Here is a 20,968-nt window from a genome sequence, read left to right on the forward strand (position 1 = left end):
AATAGAAGTAATTTACAAATCTGTTTAACTTTCTGGCACCAGTTCATTTAAAATAAAAAGTTTTCCACCGGAGTACCCCTTTAATGGGTTATGAATGTGTCTATTTTACCAGGTGACCCCTTTAATAGGATTTGTTCTGCTTTAAGTTTGTATCCCACAGAGGGACACCTTTCATGTGTGCACAGTAGACTGAAGGGACACCTTTCACGTGTGCACAGTAGACTGACACACCTTATACTGATATTCTGTTTACAGATCTTAGCATATGGAGACATGAACCATGAGTGGGTCGGGAATGACTGGCTGCCTAGTCTTGGTTTGCCCCAATATCGTAGCTACTTCATGGAGTCCTTAGTCGATGCGAGAATGTTAGACCACCTGAACAAAAAGGAGCTTCGAGGACAACTCAAGATGGTAGATAGTTTCCACAGGTGGGTACAATATTTCTGTAACCTATTTAAAGGGGTACTCCACTGGAAAACATTTTATTTAAAATCAACTGGTGCCAGAAAATTAAACAGATTTGTAAATTATTTCTATTAAAATATCCCATTCCTTCCAGTGCTTTCCAACTGCAGTGCTCTCTTCTGACACCTCTGTCCATGTCAGGAACTGTCCAGAGCAGGAGAGGTTTGCTATGGGGATTTGCTCTAAGGGTACTTTCCCAGCTGGCGTATTTGCTGCTGAGTATTTTCATTGACAGTTCCTGACATGGACAGAGGGGTCAGCAGAGAGCACTTGTGATCAGGCAGAAAGGAAATTCAAAAAGAAAAGAAATTCCTGTGTATTATTCAGCAGCTGATAAGTACTGGAAGGATTAGGATTTTTTTTTTATAGAAATAATTTACTAATCTGTTTAACTTTCTGGCTCCAGTTGATTTAAAAGAAAATGTTTTCCAGCGGAGTATCCCTTTAATCCACCCTTAGAAGACCACCAAAATCATGATATATATATATATATATATATATATATATATATATATATATATATATATATATAGTCTGTTATCTTTACCTATTATTTTGTCCTTGTACAGTTTAATCTTTTAGATTTTTTTAGTCTTGAATTATTTAGGGAATCTTTGTAGCAAACAACAGGAGTAAAAATACTAAAAAAAACTAAAGCGTTGATGGGGGAGTCCAAAAGGATTCGGCCCCATTCAAATGGGTTTCGCATGATCCAGGCATATCTTTTACATTACCTATATGTAACTGCATATAAATTATTGCTCAAAAAAAGATAGCTCTGTCCTCTTCTGTCGAGTTGTTTTATTCTCCATTTATATCTGTGTCTGGGAAAGCTGGGTAATAATTAAAGGGGTATTCCAGGCAAAACCTTTTTTTATATATATCAACTGGCTCCTGGAAGTTAAACAGATTTGTAAATGACTTCTATTAAAAAATCTTAATCCTTCCAATAGTTATTAGCTTCTGAAGTTTTCTGTCTAACTGTTCAATGATGATGTCACGTCCCGGGAGCTGTGCATGATGGGAGAATTTCCCCATAGGAACTGCACAGCTCCTGGGACGTGAGTCATCAGAGAGCAGTTAGACAAATAACAACAACTCAACTTCAGAAGCTATTAACTATTGGAAGGATTAAGATTTTTTAATTGAAGTAATTTACAAATCTGTTTAACTTTCCGGAGCCAGTTGATATATAAAAAAAAGTTTTGGCCTGGAATACCCCTTTAATGTGGTTACCATGAGGCGTCACATGGGGAGTGACACCTAGATTTCCCAGACTTCTCTTTGATGAAATAGGGCAGTATGGACACGGCTTGTCTTGGTCACATATCCTTTTATATTAAACATATCCTTTTTCTAGGTAATAGAGAACTTACCTTAACATGTTTTTTTTTTGTTTGTATTCAAATTGTGTTTTCAGGGTTAGCCTTCATTATGGTATCATGTGCCTGAAGAGACTGAACTATGACCGAAAGGAACTGGAGAGGAGACGAGAGGAAAGCCAAAACCAACTTAAAGGTATGAGTACCATTGTAAGAATTCTAAGCATAAGGTATAGTTTCCAAACATGTCCAGATGCGTTTTTGTATTTTGGCGGTGCTGCTCCAAATTTATCTTATTGTCGCAGTGACCATGATAAATTTCATGCAGATCTGCACCCAGATAATTTTCTTCCGCCCCTTTCAGATCGTGTCTACCCTGCTTCTGAGGAGCTTGTTTGTCTGTGTGTTTGGCTTTATTTGTTTTACAGTGGTCCCTCAACATACAATGGTAATCCGTTCCAAATGGACCATCGTTTGTGGAAACCATCGTATGTTGAGGGATCCGTGCAATGTAAAGTATAGGACAGTGGTCTACAACCTGCGGCTGGAGGTGTGGCGGTTGAAGACCACTGGTAGAGGAAGTTGTACTCACCTGTCCCCACCGCTCCGGACCGTCACCGCTCGTCACCGTTGCCCTGGATGTCGCCCTCCATCGATGTCGCCGCGTCCCGGCAAGGCCTCTGCTTACCCGGCATCTTCTCTCTCCGTCGCCGCCATCACGTCGTTAGGCACACCGCTCCTATTGGATGACGGGACGGCGTGCGCAGCGACGTGATGACGACGAAGAAGAGCGCTGGCGATGGAGGGGATCGTGAAGAGGACGGTCCGGAGCCCCGAGGACAGGTAGGAGACCATAACTGGACCACACGGGGCACCGTAACCGGCTATCCGGTGGCAGCTGAAGCAGTCTGCGCTGCTGGATAGCCATTTATGCGATGGCCCCGACATACAAAAGCATCGTATGTTGATGCTGCCTCTGAGAGGCCATCGTATGTTGAAATTATCGTATGTCGGGGCCATCGTAGGTCGGGGGGTCACTGTAGTTTTAATTTTACGGCAAATTAATGTCTAAAAGAAGGTCTGCAAAGAGAGTCTCACATTTGAATAGTGGTTTACCTTGCCGCAGGCCAGGAAGAAAAAAAAAATTATTGTAATTGTTCGAGAGACGGAGGTTTTAGTTGAACAGATTATATATATATATATTTTTTTTTTTTATTTTTTTTTTATTTTAACCTTTCACTTTTTTTTATTTTTTTATCATCACTTTGTTGGATATTTTTTTAAACTTGGGCACATGAAATTGTTAGATTTTGGCTAACAATCTTATTGTTATGGCTTTACCATTTCTTTTTTGTACCTTAAAAAATATATCTGATGGTTTCATATGGACAACTGCTTTAATTTTCATTTGCACGTTTTTAAAATTTTTTTTTAACTTTTTATGTCTTTAAACATTCTTATTCTCTACCTTATTCTCTCTCTCTTTCACTCCCTCTCTGGCTGATGATTTTTTATTTTTTGCTAACAGACAGGAGTAGTAATCTTTTATTGACCTGTTCGGGAGGTGGTCTAGATTTTAGGGGGGTTTTTTGCGCCAGTTGCGGCAAAATTTGCGCAAAAATAAAAAAAAACACGCAGATAATAAATTCTTGACCACTGCATCCATCACTTTAAAAAAATGGTCTAGCAACACCAAAATGTCAAAATGACGGATTTTACAATTTAGTACTTCAAATAGGATGGGGTATTATTTAATACAGGTTTAATTGATAGTACCTACCTACCAATGGTAGACTTGCATTATCTATAACAGTGTTTTTCAACCAGGGTGGCTCCAGCTGTTTCAAAATTACAACTCCCAGCATGCCAGACAACCTTTGGCTGTCCGGGCATGCTGAGAGTTGTAGTTATGCAGTAGCTAGAGGCATCCTGGCTGGGAAACACTGCTCTATAATTTCTGCTCTTTTCCAGATGTCATGGTCTGGTCCAATGAACGGGTAATGTGCTGGGTGCAGTCCTTGGGGCTGAAGGAGTATGCCAATAACCTGCACGAGAGTGGAGTCCACGGAGCCCTCATTGCACTAGATGACACATTCGACTGTAATGACCTGGCATTGCTGCTACAGATCCCAACACAGAACACGCAGGTCCGTCTCTTACTAGTCATTTATATTTTGCAATTCAAAAAAAGATACCATATTTATCGGCGTATAACACGCACTTTTTAGGCTAAAATTTTTAGCCTAAAGTCTACCTGCGTGTTATACGCCGATAAGCCGCTGCAGTTCAATGATTCAAAGCGGGCGCTTTAAATCAATGAACTGCAGCGGCTTTGCAGGTGCAGAGACCGCCACCGCTGCCGGCTTCTCTGGCCCTGCCTGTCCTGGGGTCTAGAGCCCTGCTGCCGGCCCTTCTGTCCCCCTGGCTATAAGTGCCCCTGCCCGTTCTCTCCCCCTGGCTATCGGTGCCGCTGCCCCATTGCCGGCGCCGACAGACAGGGGGAGAGAAGGGGCGCTGGCAATGGGGCAGCGGTGCCGACAGACAGGGGGAGAGAAGGGGCAGCGGCACCCATTGCCGGCGCCGCTGCCCCGTTGCCTCCCCCATCCCCGGTTGTATAATTACCTGTTGCCGGGGTCGGGTCCGCGCTGCTTCAGGCCTCCGGTGTGCGTCCCCTGCGTCGTTGCTATGCGCTGCGAGACGCAATTATGCCACTCGTCATTGCGCCGCGCCGTGCAGTGCATAGCAACAGCGCATGGGACGCACACCGGAGGCCTGAAGCAGTGCGGACCCGACCCCGGCAACAGGTAATTATACAACCGGGGATGGGGGAGGCTGCCCCATTGCCGGCGCCGCTTCTCTCCCTTTGGCTATCGGCCCCGGCAATGGGGCGCCGGCACCGATAGTCAGGGGGAGAGAACGGGCAGCGGCGCTGATAGCCAGGGGGAGAGAAGGGCCGGCAGCAGGGCTCTAGACCCCAGGAAAGGCAGGGGGAGAGAAGCGGGCAGCGACGGCCTCTCTCTCCCTGCCTTTCCTGGGGGTGTATCGGGGTATACACGTGCACACATACGCACCCTCATTTTACCAAGGATATTTGGGTAAAAAACTTTTTTTACCCAAATATCCTTGGTAGAATGAGGGTGCGTGTTATAGGCCGGTGCGTGGTATACCCCGATAAATACGGTATATATTAATCAATGTTATTACATTTTCTCCATCCTAGATGTATGGCTGGGTTTTATAGGGATAATCTAGATAAAATGCCAAAGTAGTTCGAGTGTTAATTTGTCATGGGGGAGTTGTCAATAAACTTGCTGGTTTCTTTATTGGTGCTGAAGAGAGACTCCTTTAAAATGGGTACTCCGGTGGCAAACTTTTTTTTTATTTTTTAATCCACTGGTGCCAGAAAATTAAACAGATTTGTTAATCACTTCTATTAAAAATTCTTAATCCTTCCAGTACTTATAAGTTCCTGAATACTAGAGGGAATTCTTTTATTTTTGGAACACAGAGCTCTCTGCTGACATCACGAGCACAGTGCTCTCTGCTGACGCTGACATCTCTGTCCATTTTAAGAACTGTCCAGAGTAGGAGAAAATACCCATAGTAAACATATGCTGCTATGGACAGTTCCTAAAATGGACAGAGATGTCAACAGAGAGCACTGTGCTCGTGATTCAGCAGAGAGCTCTGTGTTCCAAAAAGAAAATAATTTCCTCTTAAAGGAGTACTCCGTGAAAATTAATTTATCCCCTATCCACAGGATAGGTAGCTGATCACGGGGGTGGGGTGGGGTGGGGGGGGGTCCGCCACGATCTCCAGGATGGGACCCCAGCACTCTCAGTGAGAAGCGTGTGTCATCTACCAGTAGGCGGCACACGCTCCATTCGTTTCTCTGGGAGCGCCCATGATGCCTGAGAGCTGTACTCAGGTTCATAGAAATAAATGGAGTACGAGCCAGCTGCAGCACCTCATTAAGTGACGGGTTCCATCCCAGTAATCATGGGGGGCCCCAGCGTTTGGACCCACCTCGATCAGCTACTTATCCCCTATGCTATGGAAAGCGGATAGGTAAAAGGACATCTATAGTGCAATATAACTTATCCCCAATCCGAAGGATAGGGGATAAGTTATAGATCGCAGGGGGTCCGAGCGCTGGGGCCCCCTGGGATCGCCTGGACAGGGCCGCGTCAGTATGCTGGAAAGGGGGCATTCCGACCCGCATGACGCAGAAGCTGACACACCCCCTCTATGTACCCCATAGAGATACATGGAGGGGGCGTGTCTGTCCCGGCTTTCTGCTGGGGACGAAACTTCACTTTCTGCAGACTGCCGCGGCCCCGTCCAGGAGATCCCGGGGGGCCCCAGCGCTCGGACCCCCCGTGATCTATAACTTATCCCCTATCCTTTGGATAGGGGATAAGTTATTTGCGCTGGAATACTCCTTTAATTTTCGCTGGAAATCTCCTTTAAAGTGATTGTATAATGACATCTCTTTGATGGGACAGAATAAAGGTCCCCATTGACATCTTATTTTAGTTCCCCCAAAATGGTTCCATACTTATCCCATGAATAAAGCATACAGCCCTGCGCTGGCAGTGCTGGTGTAAAAGTTCAAAAAGTTATGACTATCTGAAATGCAGTGCTAACAGATTATTTTCAGGGGGGTTAAAAAATCATTACAGATATAAGGGGGTATTCTAAGTTTTGTTAAGCCTTTGAGTCCATGTTTCCAAGTGATAATACAGTGTAATATGCTTCTATTACCTTTGTGCGCTGCTTTGTCCTGTTTTCATGACAGGACCCACACCTGGAAGTGCTGTAGTGCAGGTCTTTTTATCTTACTGCAATGAATGAGAAACAGTGATAATGCACTCACCGCTGGTTACGATGCATAAATTCAAGCTTTATTCATACAGACTGCAATAGCTTCAGTGGACAGGACAGGTACACAGGGAGCTCGAATGGAACAGGTGAGGCGGGGGTGTGACGGAGGGGCGGCAACTAGTTTTGCGTTTTGAGGCGCTTCCTCTGGCCCGTACGGGCCAGAGGAAGCGCCTCAGAGCGCGAAACTAGTCGCCACCCCTCTGTCATGCCCCCGCCTCACCTGTTCCATCCGAGCTCTGAGGCGCATCCTCTGGCCCGTACGGGCCAGAGCAAGCGCCCCAGAGCACGAAACTAGTTGCCATCCCTCCGTCAGACTGCAATAGATTCAGTTGCCAGGACAGGTACACAGGGAGCTCGTACGGGCCAGAGGAAGCGCCTCAGAGCGTGAAACTAGTTGCCGCCCCTCCGTCACACCCCCTCCTCCCCTGTTCCATCCGAGCTCTGAGGCGCTTCCTCTGGCCCCTACGGGCCAGAGGAAGCGTCTCAGAATGTGAAACTAGTTGCCGTCCCCCCGTCAAACTGCAATAGCTTCAGTGGACAGGTACACAGGGAGCTCAGATGGAACAGGTGAGGCGGGGGTGTGACGGAGGGGCGACAACTAGTTTCGCACTCTGAGGCGCTTCCTCTGGCCCTATTTGGCCCATCTGGCTACCTTACTGCAATGAATGAGAAACAGTGATAATGCACTCACCACGAGTTACGATGCAAAAATTCAAGCTTTATTCAGACAGACTGCAATAGCTTCAGTGGACAGGTACACAGGGAGCTCGGATGGAACAGGTGAGGCGGGGGTGTGACTGAGGGGTGGCAACTAATTTCGCGCTCTGAGACGCTTCCTCTGGCCCATATGGGCCAGAGGAAGCGCCTCAGAGCACGAAACTAGTTACTGCCCCTCCGTCACCCAGGGGGGGTGACGGAGGGGCAGTAACTAGTTTTGCGCTCTGAGGCGCTTCCTCTGGCCCGTATGGAGGGCCTCACCTGTTCCATCCGAGCTCTGAGGCGCTTCCTCTGGCCCGTACGGGCCGGAGGAAGTGCCTCAGAGCGCGAAACTAGTTGCCACCCCTCCGTCAGACTGCAATAGCTTCAGTGGACAGGACAGGTACACAGGGAACTCGAATGGAACAGGTGAGGCGGGGGCGTGACGGAGGGGCGGCAACTAGTTTTGCGCTCTGAGACGCTCTGATGGAACAGGTGAGGCGGGGGCATGACGGAGGGGCGGCAACTAGTTTTGTGCTCTGAGGCGCTGATACACTTTGCATGCTACCATTCAGCCAGTGTTGCACTCTCATTGGCGGTGCCAGACACTTTTCATTTCTACTGTTATGCTTTTTATTTCACTGTTGTCTCTGACCTTTCCCTGCATTCCATGCGGCCAGAGACAATACGTCATAAGTCACATGATCTGGAAGAGGCGTGGCTATGCTGCAGTGGGTGGGTGGATAGCATTACTTCAGTAAATCCCTTTCACGCTCGTATCCACCAACCCACTGTAGCATAGCCACGCCCCTTGGAGACCATGTGACTTACCATATATATTGCCTCTCTCCTCACTGGGAATGCTGGGAAAGGTCAGAGAACAATAGTAAATTATAAAGACTTGCACTACAGAACTTCTGAGTGCCTGAAAATAGAACAAATTGGCGTATGGAGGGGATAGGAGACTAATACACAGTATTATAACTTGGCATCATGGAAAATAAAATCCAGTGTAAGTTATCGAAAAGAGAAGCTCTAGGGGCAGCTGTAGGTCTTCACCCAGCTTTTCCAGGAATAGATGAAACTAGAAAACAGGTGAAGAGAATGTTTAACACAGGAACAAAATGAACTGATACTTATGGGTTGTATTTTTTATTTTAGGAATAAACTCTCTTTATGATATTATAGTTGTATTATTGGATTTGTTAGATCTGCCTGTGTAAAGTGAGATGCAGCATCGCTGCAGTTAGTAGATCAGTCCCTCTGTACCAGGGAGGTGTCCTTTGGGATGGTGCCCACACTCTTCACTTGTGCTCTGCTGTGTGTATTATTTATGGCGCGTACATCACCGCGCAGAACTTCTGTCTACTCTGTTGTGTCAGGTTTGACAGCGCTGTCTTTATTCAAGCGTTATCAACCCTCTCTCCTTCCTCTGGGTGGCACCACTGATGCGTTGTCTTTTGTTTTTAGGCTCGGCAAGTGCTGGAAAAGGAGTACAGCAATCTCATTACCATGGGGACGGAGCGGCGACTCGATGAGGTCAGCTACTACAAATACACGCACACTCCACATATAAACACCATCACCAATGGAAAGCCCCCGCCGCGCAGTGCTCAGGTTGTGTGTGATATTACAACTCTACTCCATTCACTTCAGTGGGACAGACCTGCAATACCACACGCAACCTAAGGACAAATGTGGTGCAGTTTTTTTCAGCTATGTTTTTCTAATGCTGGATAACCTATTTAACCCCTTAACGACGAGGGACATAAATGTACGTCCTGGTCAGGTGGTACTTAACGCACCAGGACGTACATTTACGCCCTATGCATAACCGCGAGCATGGGAGCGATGCTCGCGTCATGTGCGGCAGGTCCCGGCTGCTGATAGCATTAACCCCTCAGATCCCGTGATCAATACAGATCACGGCATCTGCAGCATCGCTGTACTTTGAATGGATGATCGGATCGCCCGCAGCGCTGCCGCGGCTATCCGATCATCCAGCATGGCGGCCGGAGGTCCCCTCACCTTGCTCCTGGCCGTCTCCCGGGTCTTCTGCTCTGGTCTGCGATCAAGCAGACCAGAGCAGAAGATGACCGATAATGCTGATCAGTGCTATGTCCTATACATAGCACTGAACAGTATTAGCAATCGAATGCTATGGGGACTATTAAAGTGTAAAAATAAAAGTAAAAAAAATGTGAAAAAAACCCTCCCCCCCAATAAAAACGTAAATTGTCCCATTTTCCCTATTTCACCCCCAAAAACTAGCCCTCATACTAGTCTGTAGATGAAAATATAAAAGAGTTATGATTTTTTGAAGGCGAGGAGGAAAAAAGGAAAGCGTAAAAATTAAATTGTCCTTAAGGCTCAAATGGGCTTCGTCCTTAAGGGGTTAAAGGGGTACTCAGGTGGAAAACTTTTTTTTTTTTAAATCAACTGGTGCCAAAAAGTTAAACAGATTTGTAAATTACTTCTATAAAAAAATCTTAATCCTTCCAGTACTTATTGGCTGCTGAAAACTACAGAGGAAATTATTTTCTTTTTGGAACACAGAGCTCTCTGCTGACATCATGACCACAGTGCTCTCTGCTGACATCTCTGTCCATTTTAAGAACTGTCCAGAGTAGGAGAAAATCCCCATAGAAAACATATGCTGCTCTGGACAGTTCCTAAAATGGACAGAGATGTCAGCAGAGAGCACTGTGCTCGTGATGTCAGCAGAGAGCTCTGTGTTCCAAAAATAAAATAATTTCCTCTGTAGTGTTCAGCAGCTAATAAGTACAGGAAGGATTAAGATTTTTTAATAGAAGTAATTTACAAATCTGTTTAACTTTCTGGCACCAGTTGATTTAAAAAAAAAGTTTTCCACCGGAGTACCCCTTTAAGTATGTGTGAATGTACAGTATCCTTAATTCCTTAAAGCAAAAGTAAAATTTATAGAGTACAAGATGACACCAAAAAACTATTGTTGAAATCGTTTGGGTCAGTAAAAGCATTCCAAAGTTTTTTCCACATAAACACATGGCAGATGAATGGGGCTTGGTCATTAAGATGAAAATGGTGGGGTGAAGGGATAAAGTTGTCATAGAAGAGATGGCTTTGTTGCCCATAGCAACCAGGTTTCAGCTTTCACTTTGGACTCTTAATAGGTTGCCATGATTGTCCATTGACATACTGGGCATCCTTTAAAAAAGCCATTATCAGGACACTTATGTCTTCCCCCTGTGATTGTCCCCCTAAAAAACTCGAATGCCACTTTTTGGTGGGGTTTACACAACCAGGTTCGCAGGATAGTCCCACAAAAATCTGGCCTTTTGTCACTTAAACATTGTTCATAGGTTATTACCACGACTATCATGAGGCAGCAGTGGGTTTTTCTTTTTTTGGGGGGCTGGAATCAAAATTTCCTCGGCAGATATTTCCACCACGGAAATTCTGCTGTGTGCCCGGAATCTCATTGTAAACAGCTGCAACAGAATTTCCAAGCAGAATTTTTTTTTGTAGGATTCCGCTCGGAAATTCTGCCTTGTGAACAAGGCCTTAGGCTGGGTTCACACTGTGGAATTTCTGGGCAGAATTTCTGCCGGAGACGAAGCCGGCGGCACTAGGACTGCGCGGACTGCATTGCCGTCCCCATAGATGTCAATGCATTTCTGAGCAGATCTCCCAAAAGATCCACCCAGAAATGCATTGCTGTCTATGGGGACGGCAATGCAGTCCGTGCGGTCCTAGTGCCGCTGGCTAAATCTCCGTCAGAAATTCTGCCCAGAGATTCCGTAGTGGGAACCCAGCCTTAGACTCTGCGTTTCTTCCCAAAATAGCCCCACTCCTGTCCTCAGATTGTGTGTGATATTACAACTCTTACCCATTCGCTTCAGTCACACTGAGCTGCAGTAGCAAATACACACTGACGACAAGGGTGGTGCTGTTTCTGGAAGGAAATAGCTATGTTTTTCTAACCCTGGATAAGGTTCTGCCTTAGGTTGCGTTCCCACCTGACGTATACGCAGCGTATTTCACGCTGCGCAAAATTAGCATCAGCAGCGGGAAATATGCTGTGTATTCCTTGCTCACTAAACACACAGGGCTTTCCGGCGGCAGCCCTATGTGCGTAGTGAGTTTCGGAGGCGGGGCCATGTGCCGGCGTGACTGTGACGCGCGGCTCCGCCTCCAAAACTCATTGCACACATAGGGCTGCCGCCGGAAAGCCCTGTGTGTATAGTGAGCAAGGGATACGCAGCGTATTTCCCGCTGCTGCCATAAATTTTGCGCAGCGTCAAATACGCTGCGTATACGCCAGGTGGGAACGCACACTAAGGGTGCGTTCCCACAGGGCGTATATGCAGCGTATTTGACGCTGCGTAAAATTTATGGCAGCAGCGGGAAATACGCTGCGTATCCCTTGCTCACTATACACACAGGGCTTTCCGGCGGCACGCCGGCACACGCCCCCGCCTCCAAAACTCACTACACCCATAGGGCTGCTGCCGGAAAGCCCTGTGTGTATAGTGAGCAAGGGATACTCAGCGTATTTCCCGCTGCTGCCGTAAAATTTGCGCAGCGTCAAATACGCTGCGTATACGCCCTGTGGGAACGCACCCTAAGGGTGCGTTCCCACAGGGCGTATACGCAGCGTATTTGACGCTGCGCAAAATTTATGGCAGCAGCGGGAAATACGCTGCGTATCCCTTGCTCACTATACACACAGGGCTTTCCGGCGGCAGCCCTATGTGTGTAGTGAGTTTTGGAGGCGGAGCCGCGCGTCACAGACACGCCGGCACATGGCTCCGCCTCCAAAACTCACTACACGCATAGGGCTGCCGCCGGAAAGCCCTGTGTGTATAGTGAGCAAGGGATACGCAGCGTATTTCCCGCTGCTGCCGTAAAATTTGCGCAGCGTCAAATACGCTGCGTATACGCCCTGTGGGAACGCACCCTAAATGTGGTAGATTTCACTCACCTGTGACCTTTCAGCTGTGAGAGAACAGCAAACATATGGGCCAAACGCACTGAAATCCACTGACAATGATATACAGTTCACCTGGATGCACATTATAAGGGGCAGTAATGGATGTGACGGCATTCCAGACTTTGTTGTTGCTGTGAAAATAAAAAGTTTTTAAATGGGGAAGAAATGTTGCAAAAAGGGAAATGGAAGCCTACTGGACAGGCGTGGAGACGAAGCCTTTTCATGGCTGGTGTAAGTCTTCAAACTAAGGATATACGAAGTGTAGTGAAAAATAGATACTGCAAAAACAATACAACAGAAGGAGGATGAGGCAGGAGGATCCTCCGCAGTTATGTGCCAAGCCCTGTGCTGCCCGCAGGGGATACACTTTGAGTCACTTTCACGGCTGGCTGAGCACACTTTGAACAGTGACCCATTGCGTGTGACTTGAGTGAACAGAATGGAGATTATGCCCTGTAGACATTGCCCTGAACGTCGCAGGAGAACTGCAAGGATTAACCTCTTGTATACAGAAGAAACTTCTTGTCGCTTTGCCCATTAGTTGTAGTATTCTTGGGGGTAAGTTTCTCCTTCTTTGCCCTATACCACGGTTACAGGACTAGAGAATATACACGGTATAAAGGATTTATTAGTGAATTGCATATACAGTCAAACCTCTTTGAGAAGACCACTAGAGATGAGCGAACTTACAGTAAATTCGATTCGTCACGAACTTCTCGGCTCAGCAGTTGATGACTTTTCCTGTATAAATTAGTTCATCTTTCAGGTGCTCCGGTGGGCTGGAAAAGGTGGATACAGTCCTAGGAAAGAGTCTCCAGCCACCGGAGCACCTGAAAGATGAACTAATTTATATAGGAAAAGTCATCAACTGCCGAGCCGGGAAGTTCATGACGAATCAAATTTACTGTAAGTTCGCTCATCTCTAAAGCCCTCCATCCAGACCGGATTTCCTCTGACGAATTTTCAGTTTCACCATTCATTATGCACCCTTTGGGAAGACCACTTCCCCTTCTCAAAGTGGTCTTCTTAAAGGTATAGCTCGGCCAAACATGCATGTGTATAGGGGTAATTGAGATCGATAGCCGTCGGCCCAGCGCTTGTTCACCCGACTGCTATCTAAGATGTATGAGCACCTTTTAGTTTTGGGTTTCCAGGGGTTGGCCCCCATCATGCAATCCCTTAATACAGCGTTTGCCAACCGAGGTGCCTCCAGCTGTTGCAAAACTACAACTCTTAGCATGCCTGTGGTTGTCCGGGCTTGGTGGAAGTTGCAGTTTTGCAACAGCTGGAGTGTGGTATAATTTATACGAGATAAAGATAAAGTAATAAACGTTATCTCTCAAAAATAAAAATATGAGGACCACGGATAAAAAAAATTATCAACAAGTGAAATCCTCAGAGGTCGACACAATTAATACCTCTAATATTCATTAAAGGGGTACTCCGCTGCACTGCTTCGGAAGCTCCGCTCCCCAGCGTCCGGAAGTTTATTGTTCCGAACGCTGCGTGCGGGATTCTGTGTTCAGGGCCGCCCCTCGTGACGTCACGCCTGCCCCCTCGTGACGTCACGCCCGCCCCCTCAATGAAAGTCTATGGGAAGGGGGCGCGACGGCCGTCGCGCCCCCTTCCCATAGACTTTCATTGAGGGGGCGGGTGTGACGTCACGAGGGGCGGCCCTGAACACGGAAGCCCGCACGCAGCGTTCAGAACAATAAACTTCCGGATGCTGGGAAGCAGAGCTTCCGAACCAGGCCAGCGGAGTACCCCTTTAAGATTTGGAAGATGGGAATATCGTTGCACAAGTAAGACACCAACAATCAAATATGTTAAATTAGATATACAATTAATTAAAGGAGTACTCTGCTGCCCCAGCGTTCGAAGCATTTAGTTCTGAACGCTGGGTGCGGGCTGCAGGGGTCGTGACATCACGACCACGCCCCCCTCAAAGCAAGCCTATGGGAGGAGGTGTGGCGGCCACCACGCCCCTCCCATAGACTTGCATTGAGGGGCGTGGCCTTGACATCACGATCCCCGCAGCTCTCACCCAGCGTTCGGAACTAAATGTTCCGAACGCTGGGGCAGCAGAGTACTCCTTTAATTAAAATATATAAATATTAAATACGATGGCATATGCAGGTCAATATGGTGTCATTATACCATACTAAGCCACAGCAATACATAAAGTTTGCCCACTAGATGGCAGTATACTGCCCTAGTACACAACAGTATTAAAAATTGACCACAAGAAGGCAGCATAGATATCAAGGGTATATAGCATACATGCAGTTGGTATTTTTAAGAAATGAGTACATTAAATACAAAAAATGTTAATACATGCATAGGGATTTTACCCGCGTAGAGATAAAGTGGGGTGTTTATCATTTTTACCTGTTGTCAGTTTCATTTTACCCGTTTTTTTTATACTTTGGTTTTTACGGACCTGTGCCAAATTTCTCATTTGGCGCATGTCCTTGAGTAACTTTGGCGCATACCATATTCTTCCTTTGGTATGTGTGTTTTCCATGTCAGAATATTGTTGGCAGTGATTTGCTCCAAACAATTGCGACAAATTAGCGCCAAAATACCAAATGATAAATTACTGACCACTGCAAAAATCATACACAGGACCGTGAAAAACACGCCAAGTATACAAAATGACACTGGAGAGAATGCGCCAAACTTTGGTGCAAAAAGATACTGCGCCAAAATAATGCGCCAAACATACGCAATAAAAGACACATAAATCCTTTGATAAATACCACCCATTATGAATGAAACTTTGCCTTAATAAATGATAGCATAAAAATTATTGGTGGCTATATGGAGGGAAATGTATGATTGTCCAAAATAATTCTGGCCCATATAGTCTGAGAGGAGGCACCTTGGTTGGAAAACACTGGCTTAAATAACTCCTGTATGGCAACCTGGCTCTGTGCATAAAAAGAGCACAAAGCGGTGGCCAACGCGCCCCCTCTATGAATCTCTATGGGAGAGCTGCAGCGCAGTACTAGGGCATCTACGGCTCTCCCATAGAGATGCATGGAGGGGACATTTTGGCCCCCACTTAGTGTGGGGGTCAACGAGCCTCCATTTATGAGGAGAGCCCAGACGCCATATGGGAGATCACGAGGGGTCAGGTCACTGAGTCCTCCCTGCAATCTGAGGCTATTTTCACACTATATAATTTCTCCATTTTAAAGACCCATTATAATGTTCCGTTAAGGAAACCCTTAAAACCGGCCGTTACAAAACCCCAAAGGGCCGTTACAAAAACCCAGTCAAGTCTATGGGATTTTGTGATCAGCCGTTATATAGTTACATAGTTAGTACGGTCGAAAAAAGACATATGTCCATCAAGTTCAACCAGGGAATTAAGGGGTAGGGGTGTTATGACCCATTAATGCCGTTATGAATAACAAACGTTATTTTGTGACGGGAGAAAATTACTGCATGTACTGTTTTTTTCTCCCGTCACTAAATAACGTCTGTTATTCATAACGGCATTAACGGGTCATAACGGATAATCACAAAATCCCATAGACTTGACTGGGATTTTGTAAGGGCCGTATGGGATTTTGTAACGGCCGTTTAACGGCCGGTTTTAAGGGTTTCCTTAACGGAACATTATAACGGGGCTTTAAAACAGAGAAATTATATAGTGTGAAAGCAGCCTAACACTTATCCCCTATCCTTAGGATAAGGGATACATTTCCCTAACCCAGAGTACTAATTAAATATGACGGGAGTAACCGTTTAAAGGGGTATTCCAGGAAAAAACTTTTTTTTATGTATCAACTGGCTCCAGAAAGTTAAACAGATTTGTAAATTACTTCTATTAAAAAATCTTAATCCTTTAATTACTTATGAGCTTCTGAAGTTAAGGTTGTTCTTTTCTGTCTAAGTGCTCTCTGATGACACGTGTCTCGGGAACTTCCCAGTTTAGAAGCAAATCCCCATAGCAAACCTCTTCTAAACTGGGCGGTTCCCGAGACAGGTGTCATCAGAGAGCACTTAGACAGAAAAGAACAACCTTAACTTCAGAAGCTCATAAGTACTGAAAGGATTAAGATTTTTTAATAGAAGTAATTTACAAATCTGTTTAACTTTCTGGAGCCAGTTGATATATATAAAAAAAAGGTTTTTCCTGGAATACCCCTTTAAGAACAAGAGGTCTTTAAGTTGGCCATAGACATTAGATATTTGACAATAAATTTTGCCTTTGAAGGCACTTAGATTATCCTCAAATATCTCCTACTGAGGAAGAAATTGGTTGGATGAGTGGGAGATAAGCGGCAAAAGAAATGTCTGATGCCGGATAACGTTGTAACTATGGAAAGAACAATTCCATTTGGAAAGAGCTGGACTGACATGTTACAGGACTGCCATCTTCTTGCATTATACCATACACCATTCTACATTTCTGTGCTTTATTCCATACAAAAAGTTCCTAAAATAACATAATACTTTTTTTTGTGGTCCCACTTTTATTTCAGGATAGTGCCAAGACATTCAGCCGGTCTCCTTCTTGGAGAAAGATGTTCCGTGAGAAGGACCTCCGAGGAGTTAGTCCAGATTCAGCCGAAATGTTGCCGGCAAACTTCCGAACTGCCGCCGTCTCCTCCATTACCTCACCCGCTGTGCAGCTACGGAAGATGCAGTCTGAAGGTATAGCTATAATGAATATAGGAGACTGATGGACTGTATATACTATCCTAGCTTTACATTTTTATTACAGATATGAAGTACAGAGAGGGTTGTACATGTCCTATATGCTTTGAAAAGTTTTTTTGCACATTCAATTTTAGGGTAGGGTCACACGTGCCATATTTTGCTGCGTATTTGGTGCTGCATTTTTTTTTTTTACCCATTGAAATCAATGGGTAGGAAAATACGCAGCAGAAAATACACAGCAAAATACGACACGTGTGACCCTATCCTTGAAGGGATTTCTGAGATTAGAAAAACATAGCCGCTACCTGTCTTTGAGTTGTGGGTGGTATTGCAGATTTGCTCCATTGCAGTGACTGGGGCTAAGTTGTAATACCACACACAAACTTTGGACAGGTGTGGTGCTGTTTTCAAAGAAAAGCAGCCATGTATGTCAAACCCTGGACAACCCCTTCAAGGAATGCTAGTTATGTAGACCAAACACTGGTACCCTACGGCTCCTGATAATGTATAGATCCTAATCTTCTTGTTCAAGGGGTACTCCACTGCCCCAGCATCCAGAACATTTAGTTCCGAACACTGGGTGCAGGCTGCAGGGGTCGTGACATCACAGCCATGCCCCTTGTGATGTGATGTCACGCCCCCTCAATGCAAGTCTATGGGAGTGGGCGTGACGTCACAAGGGGCGGGGCGTCACGTGATGCCACGACCCCCACAGCCTGCACCCAGCATTCGGAACTAAATGTTCTGGATGCTGGGGCAGTGGAGTACCCCTTTAAAGATGCACCATCAAAAAATAGGTTTTACTCTCTTCCCTACATACAAGCATACAGTGGGACAAAAATGTATTTTTTCTGCCACCAATCGTGCAGGTTCTCCCACTTAAAAAAGATGAGAGAGGCCTGTCATTTTCATCAACTATGAGAGACAGAATGAGAAAAAAAAATACATGAAATCACATTGTCTGATTCTTAAAGAATGTATTTGCAAATTATGGTGGAAAATAAGTATTTTGTCACCTACAAACAAGCAATATTTCTGGCTCTCACAGACCTGTTACTTCTTCTTTAAGAATCTCCTCTGTCCTCCACTCGTTACCTGTATTAATGGCTCCTGTTTGAACTTGTTATCAGTATACAAGACACCTGTCCACAGCCTCAAACAGTCACACTTCAAACTCCACTATGGCCAAGACCAAAGAGCCGTCGAAGGACACCAGAAACAAAATTGTAGACCCGCACCAGGCTGGGAAGACTGAATCTGCAATAGGCAAGCAGCTTGGTGTGAAGAAATCAACTTTGGGAGCAATTATTAGAAAATTGAAGACACACAAGACCACTGATAATCTCCCTCGATCTGAGGCTCCACGTAAGATCTCACCCCGTTGTGTCAAAATGATTGCAAGATCGGTGAGCAAAAATCCCAGAACCACAAAGAGGGACCTAATAAATGACCTGCAGAGAGCTGGGACCAAAGTAACAAAGGCTACCATCATGCAGTACCAGACATGTCCCCCTACTTAAGCCATTACATGTCCGGGCCCGTCTGAAGTTTGCTAGAGAGCATTTGGATGATCCAAAAGAGTATTGGGAGAATGTCATATGGTCAGATGAAACCAAAGTAGAACTTTTTGTTTAAAACTCAACTCATTGTGTTTGGAGGAGAAAGAATGCTGAGTTGCATCCAAAGGACACCATACCTACTGTGAAGCATGCTGATGGAAACATCATGCTTTGGGAATGGATTTCTGCTAAGGGACCAGGACGACTGATCCGTGTAAAGGAAAGAATGAATGGGGCCATGTATCATGAGATTTTGAGTGAAAACCTCCTTCCATCAGCAAGGGCATTGAGGATGAAACGTGGCTGGGTCTTTCAGCATGACAATGATTTCAAACACACTACCCGGACAACGAAGAAGTGGCTTCGTAAGAAGCATTTCCAGGTCCTGGAGTGGCCTAGCCAGTCTCCAGATCTCAACCAATAGAAAACCTTTGGAGGAAGTTGAAAGTCTGTGTTGCCCAGTGACAGCCCCAAAACATCACTGCTCTAGAGGAGATCTGCATGGAGGAATGGGCCAATATACCAGCAACAGTGTGTAAAAACCCTGTGAAGACTTAGGCTAGGTTCACACTGTGGAATTTTTGGGCAGAATTTCTGCCGGAGATCAAGCCGGCGGCACTAGGTCCGCACGGACTGCATTGCCGTCCCCACAGATGTCAATGCATTTCTGAGCAGATCTCCCAAAAGATCCACCCAGAAAGGCATTGCAGTCTATGGGGACGGCAATGCAGTCTGCTCGGTCCTATCGCTGCCGGCTCGATCTCTGGCAGAAATTCTGCCCAGAAATTCTGCAGTGTGAACCCAGCCTTACAGAAAACGTTTGTTATATACCCTTTGTTGGCAATGACAGAGGTCAAAGTATTGAGATGAACTTTTGTTATTGACCAAATATTTATTTTCCACCATAATTTACAAATAAAAATAGTTTCAAAATCAGACAATGTGATTTTATGGATTTCTTTTACTCATTCTGTCTCTCATAGTTGAGGTTATAACCTATGATGATAATTACAGGCCTCTCATCTTTTTAAGTGGGAGAACCTGCACAATTGATGGCTGACTAAATGCTTTTTTTTGCCCCACTGTACATGTTTATGATGGTTTGGGAGAAATTTGCTGCCAACTTAAAGGTGCCCATATTCCTTATACCAAAGTCAGCCAAACTCGCCACTGCTGGCAGGTACGGCCAACTGTATTCGGTACGTGGTGTCCTCACAGCTCTGCACAGATAGATGATGTCGGTGAAGAGAAGGGTCAGGTGTGCTGGATTTTTGAGGCCCATTTCTTTTGTTCAGGGAAGGGATAAGTCGGCACCAGAACTGACTGCAGCTTACCCCTTCCTTTCCAATGAACGTGCCGCTGTGCTGAATGTTTACATGTAGGGCTATATTAATTTCATTGCTATAACATTTCTACCCTCATTTCGTGATGTCATTTTCGATAATGAAACAAAAACACAGTACCCTGGATGAAAATTATGACGAAAATCGTTGCAATTTTTGCCAGTGAACGAACATTGTAATGAAAACTTCTCCTGGGGTTAATGTGTGAGCCTGTGGTGGGGGCTGAGATCAGTGTGTGGGGACTCTAGGGCTGAGGTCAACCTGTGGGCCATAAGGCTTATACCCTACATGATAACAGGTAATTATAGTTGTTTCTTATGGTACATCCACACCACGATTGTGTCATATGACTGCCAGATCCGGCAGGGAAATTTATAAACTAGCGGCTGACCTACCCCGCCGGACCAACGCAGGATCCCATACATTTGAATAAGCCGATAGGCAAATTTTTGCTCTCTATCAGCTTTATTGGCGGACTTAAAACTGCAGCAGACCACAGTTTCCAGTCCGGCAACAAAACCGGATACAGTGAAAAAATGAGCCGACCAGAGTCGCAATCTGACTCATCTGACTATCTTGCTCATTTAAAGGGGTTATCCAGGAAAAAAACTGACTCCAGAAATGTAAACAGATTTGTAAATGATAACAACAGAGGCACGTACGTGCACTCACCACTCAGTGGAGACAGCTTGGCTTGAAGGTCCGGTCCACGGAAGGCTGTGTCACAGCATCGGTGCAGGTAAGTGGGCGCTCGGAGGCTACGCCGTCCGTTTTACACGTGTATGCGTGCTTCTTCCGGCCGGAACAAGCACACATACACATGTGAAACAGCCGGCGTAGCCTCAGAGCGCCCACTTACCTGCACCGATGCTGTGACCCAGCCTTCCGTGGACCGGACCTTCAAGCCGAGCTGTCTCCGCTGAGCAGTGAGTGCACGTACGTGCCTCTGTTGTTATATTTATTGATACTTCATCTTCTTCGTATGTTCCCCCCCGCAGGAGACTTAACATGGGCCACTGATGTTATGCAACAGTCGTGCTTCAGGTGCAGTAA

At 45.7% G+C, this 20,968-nt stretch overlaps 1 protein-coding gene across 5 annotated transcripts in view; it reads left to right on the plus strand.

Annotated features, from left to right (window-relative positions):
• The window catches only part of PPFIA3 (PTPRF interacting protein alpha 3), a 160,906-nt gene that overhangs the window by 133,622 nt on the left and 6,316 nt on the right, over window positions 1–20,968 (plus strand). For all 5 annotated transcript variants that reach the window (XM_056544649.1, XM_056544654.1, XM_056544652.1 and 2 more), the window contains 5 exons: window positions 256–431; window positions 1,889–1,986; window positions 3,762–3,937; window positions 8,841–8,909; window positions 16,836–17,007. In XM_056544649.1, coding sequence (XP_056400624.1) covers window positions 256–431; window positions 1,889–1,986; window positions 3,762–3,937; window positions 8,841–8,909; window positions 16,836–17,007 — 691 coding nt within the window. The remainder of the gene's footprint in view (window positions 1–255; window positions 432–1,888; window positions 1,987–3,761; window positions 3,938–8,840; window positions 8,910–16,835; window positions 17,008–20,968) is intronic.

Source organism: Hyla sarda, chromosome 10 (assembly GCF_029499605.1).
Source record: "Hyla sarda isolate aHylSar1 chromosome 10, aHylSar1.hap1, whole genome shotgun sequence".
In the NCBI taxonomy this organism is placed as follows: domain Eukaryota; kingdom Metazoa; phylum Chordata; class Amphibia; order Anura; family Hylidae; genus Hyla; species Hyla sarda.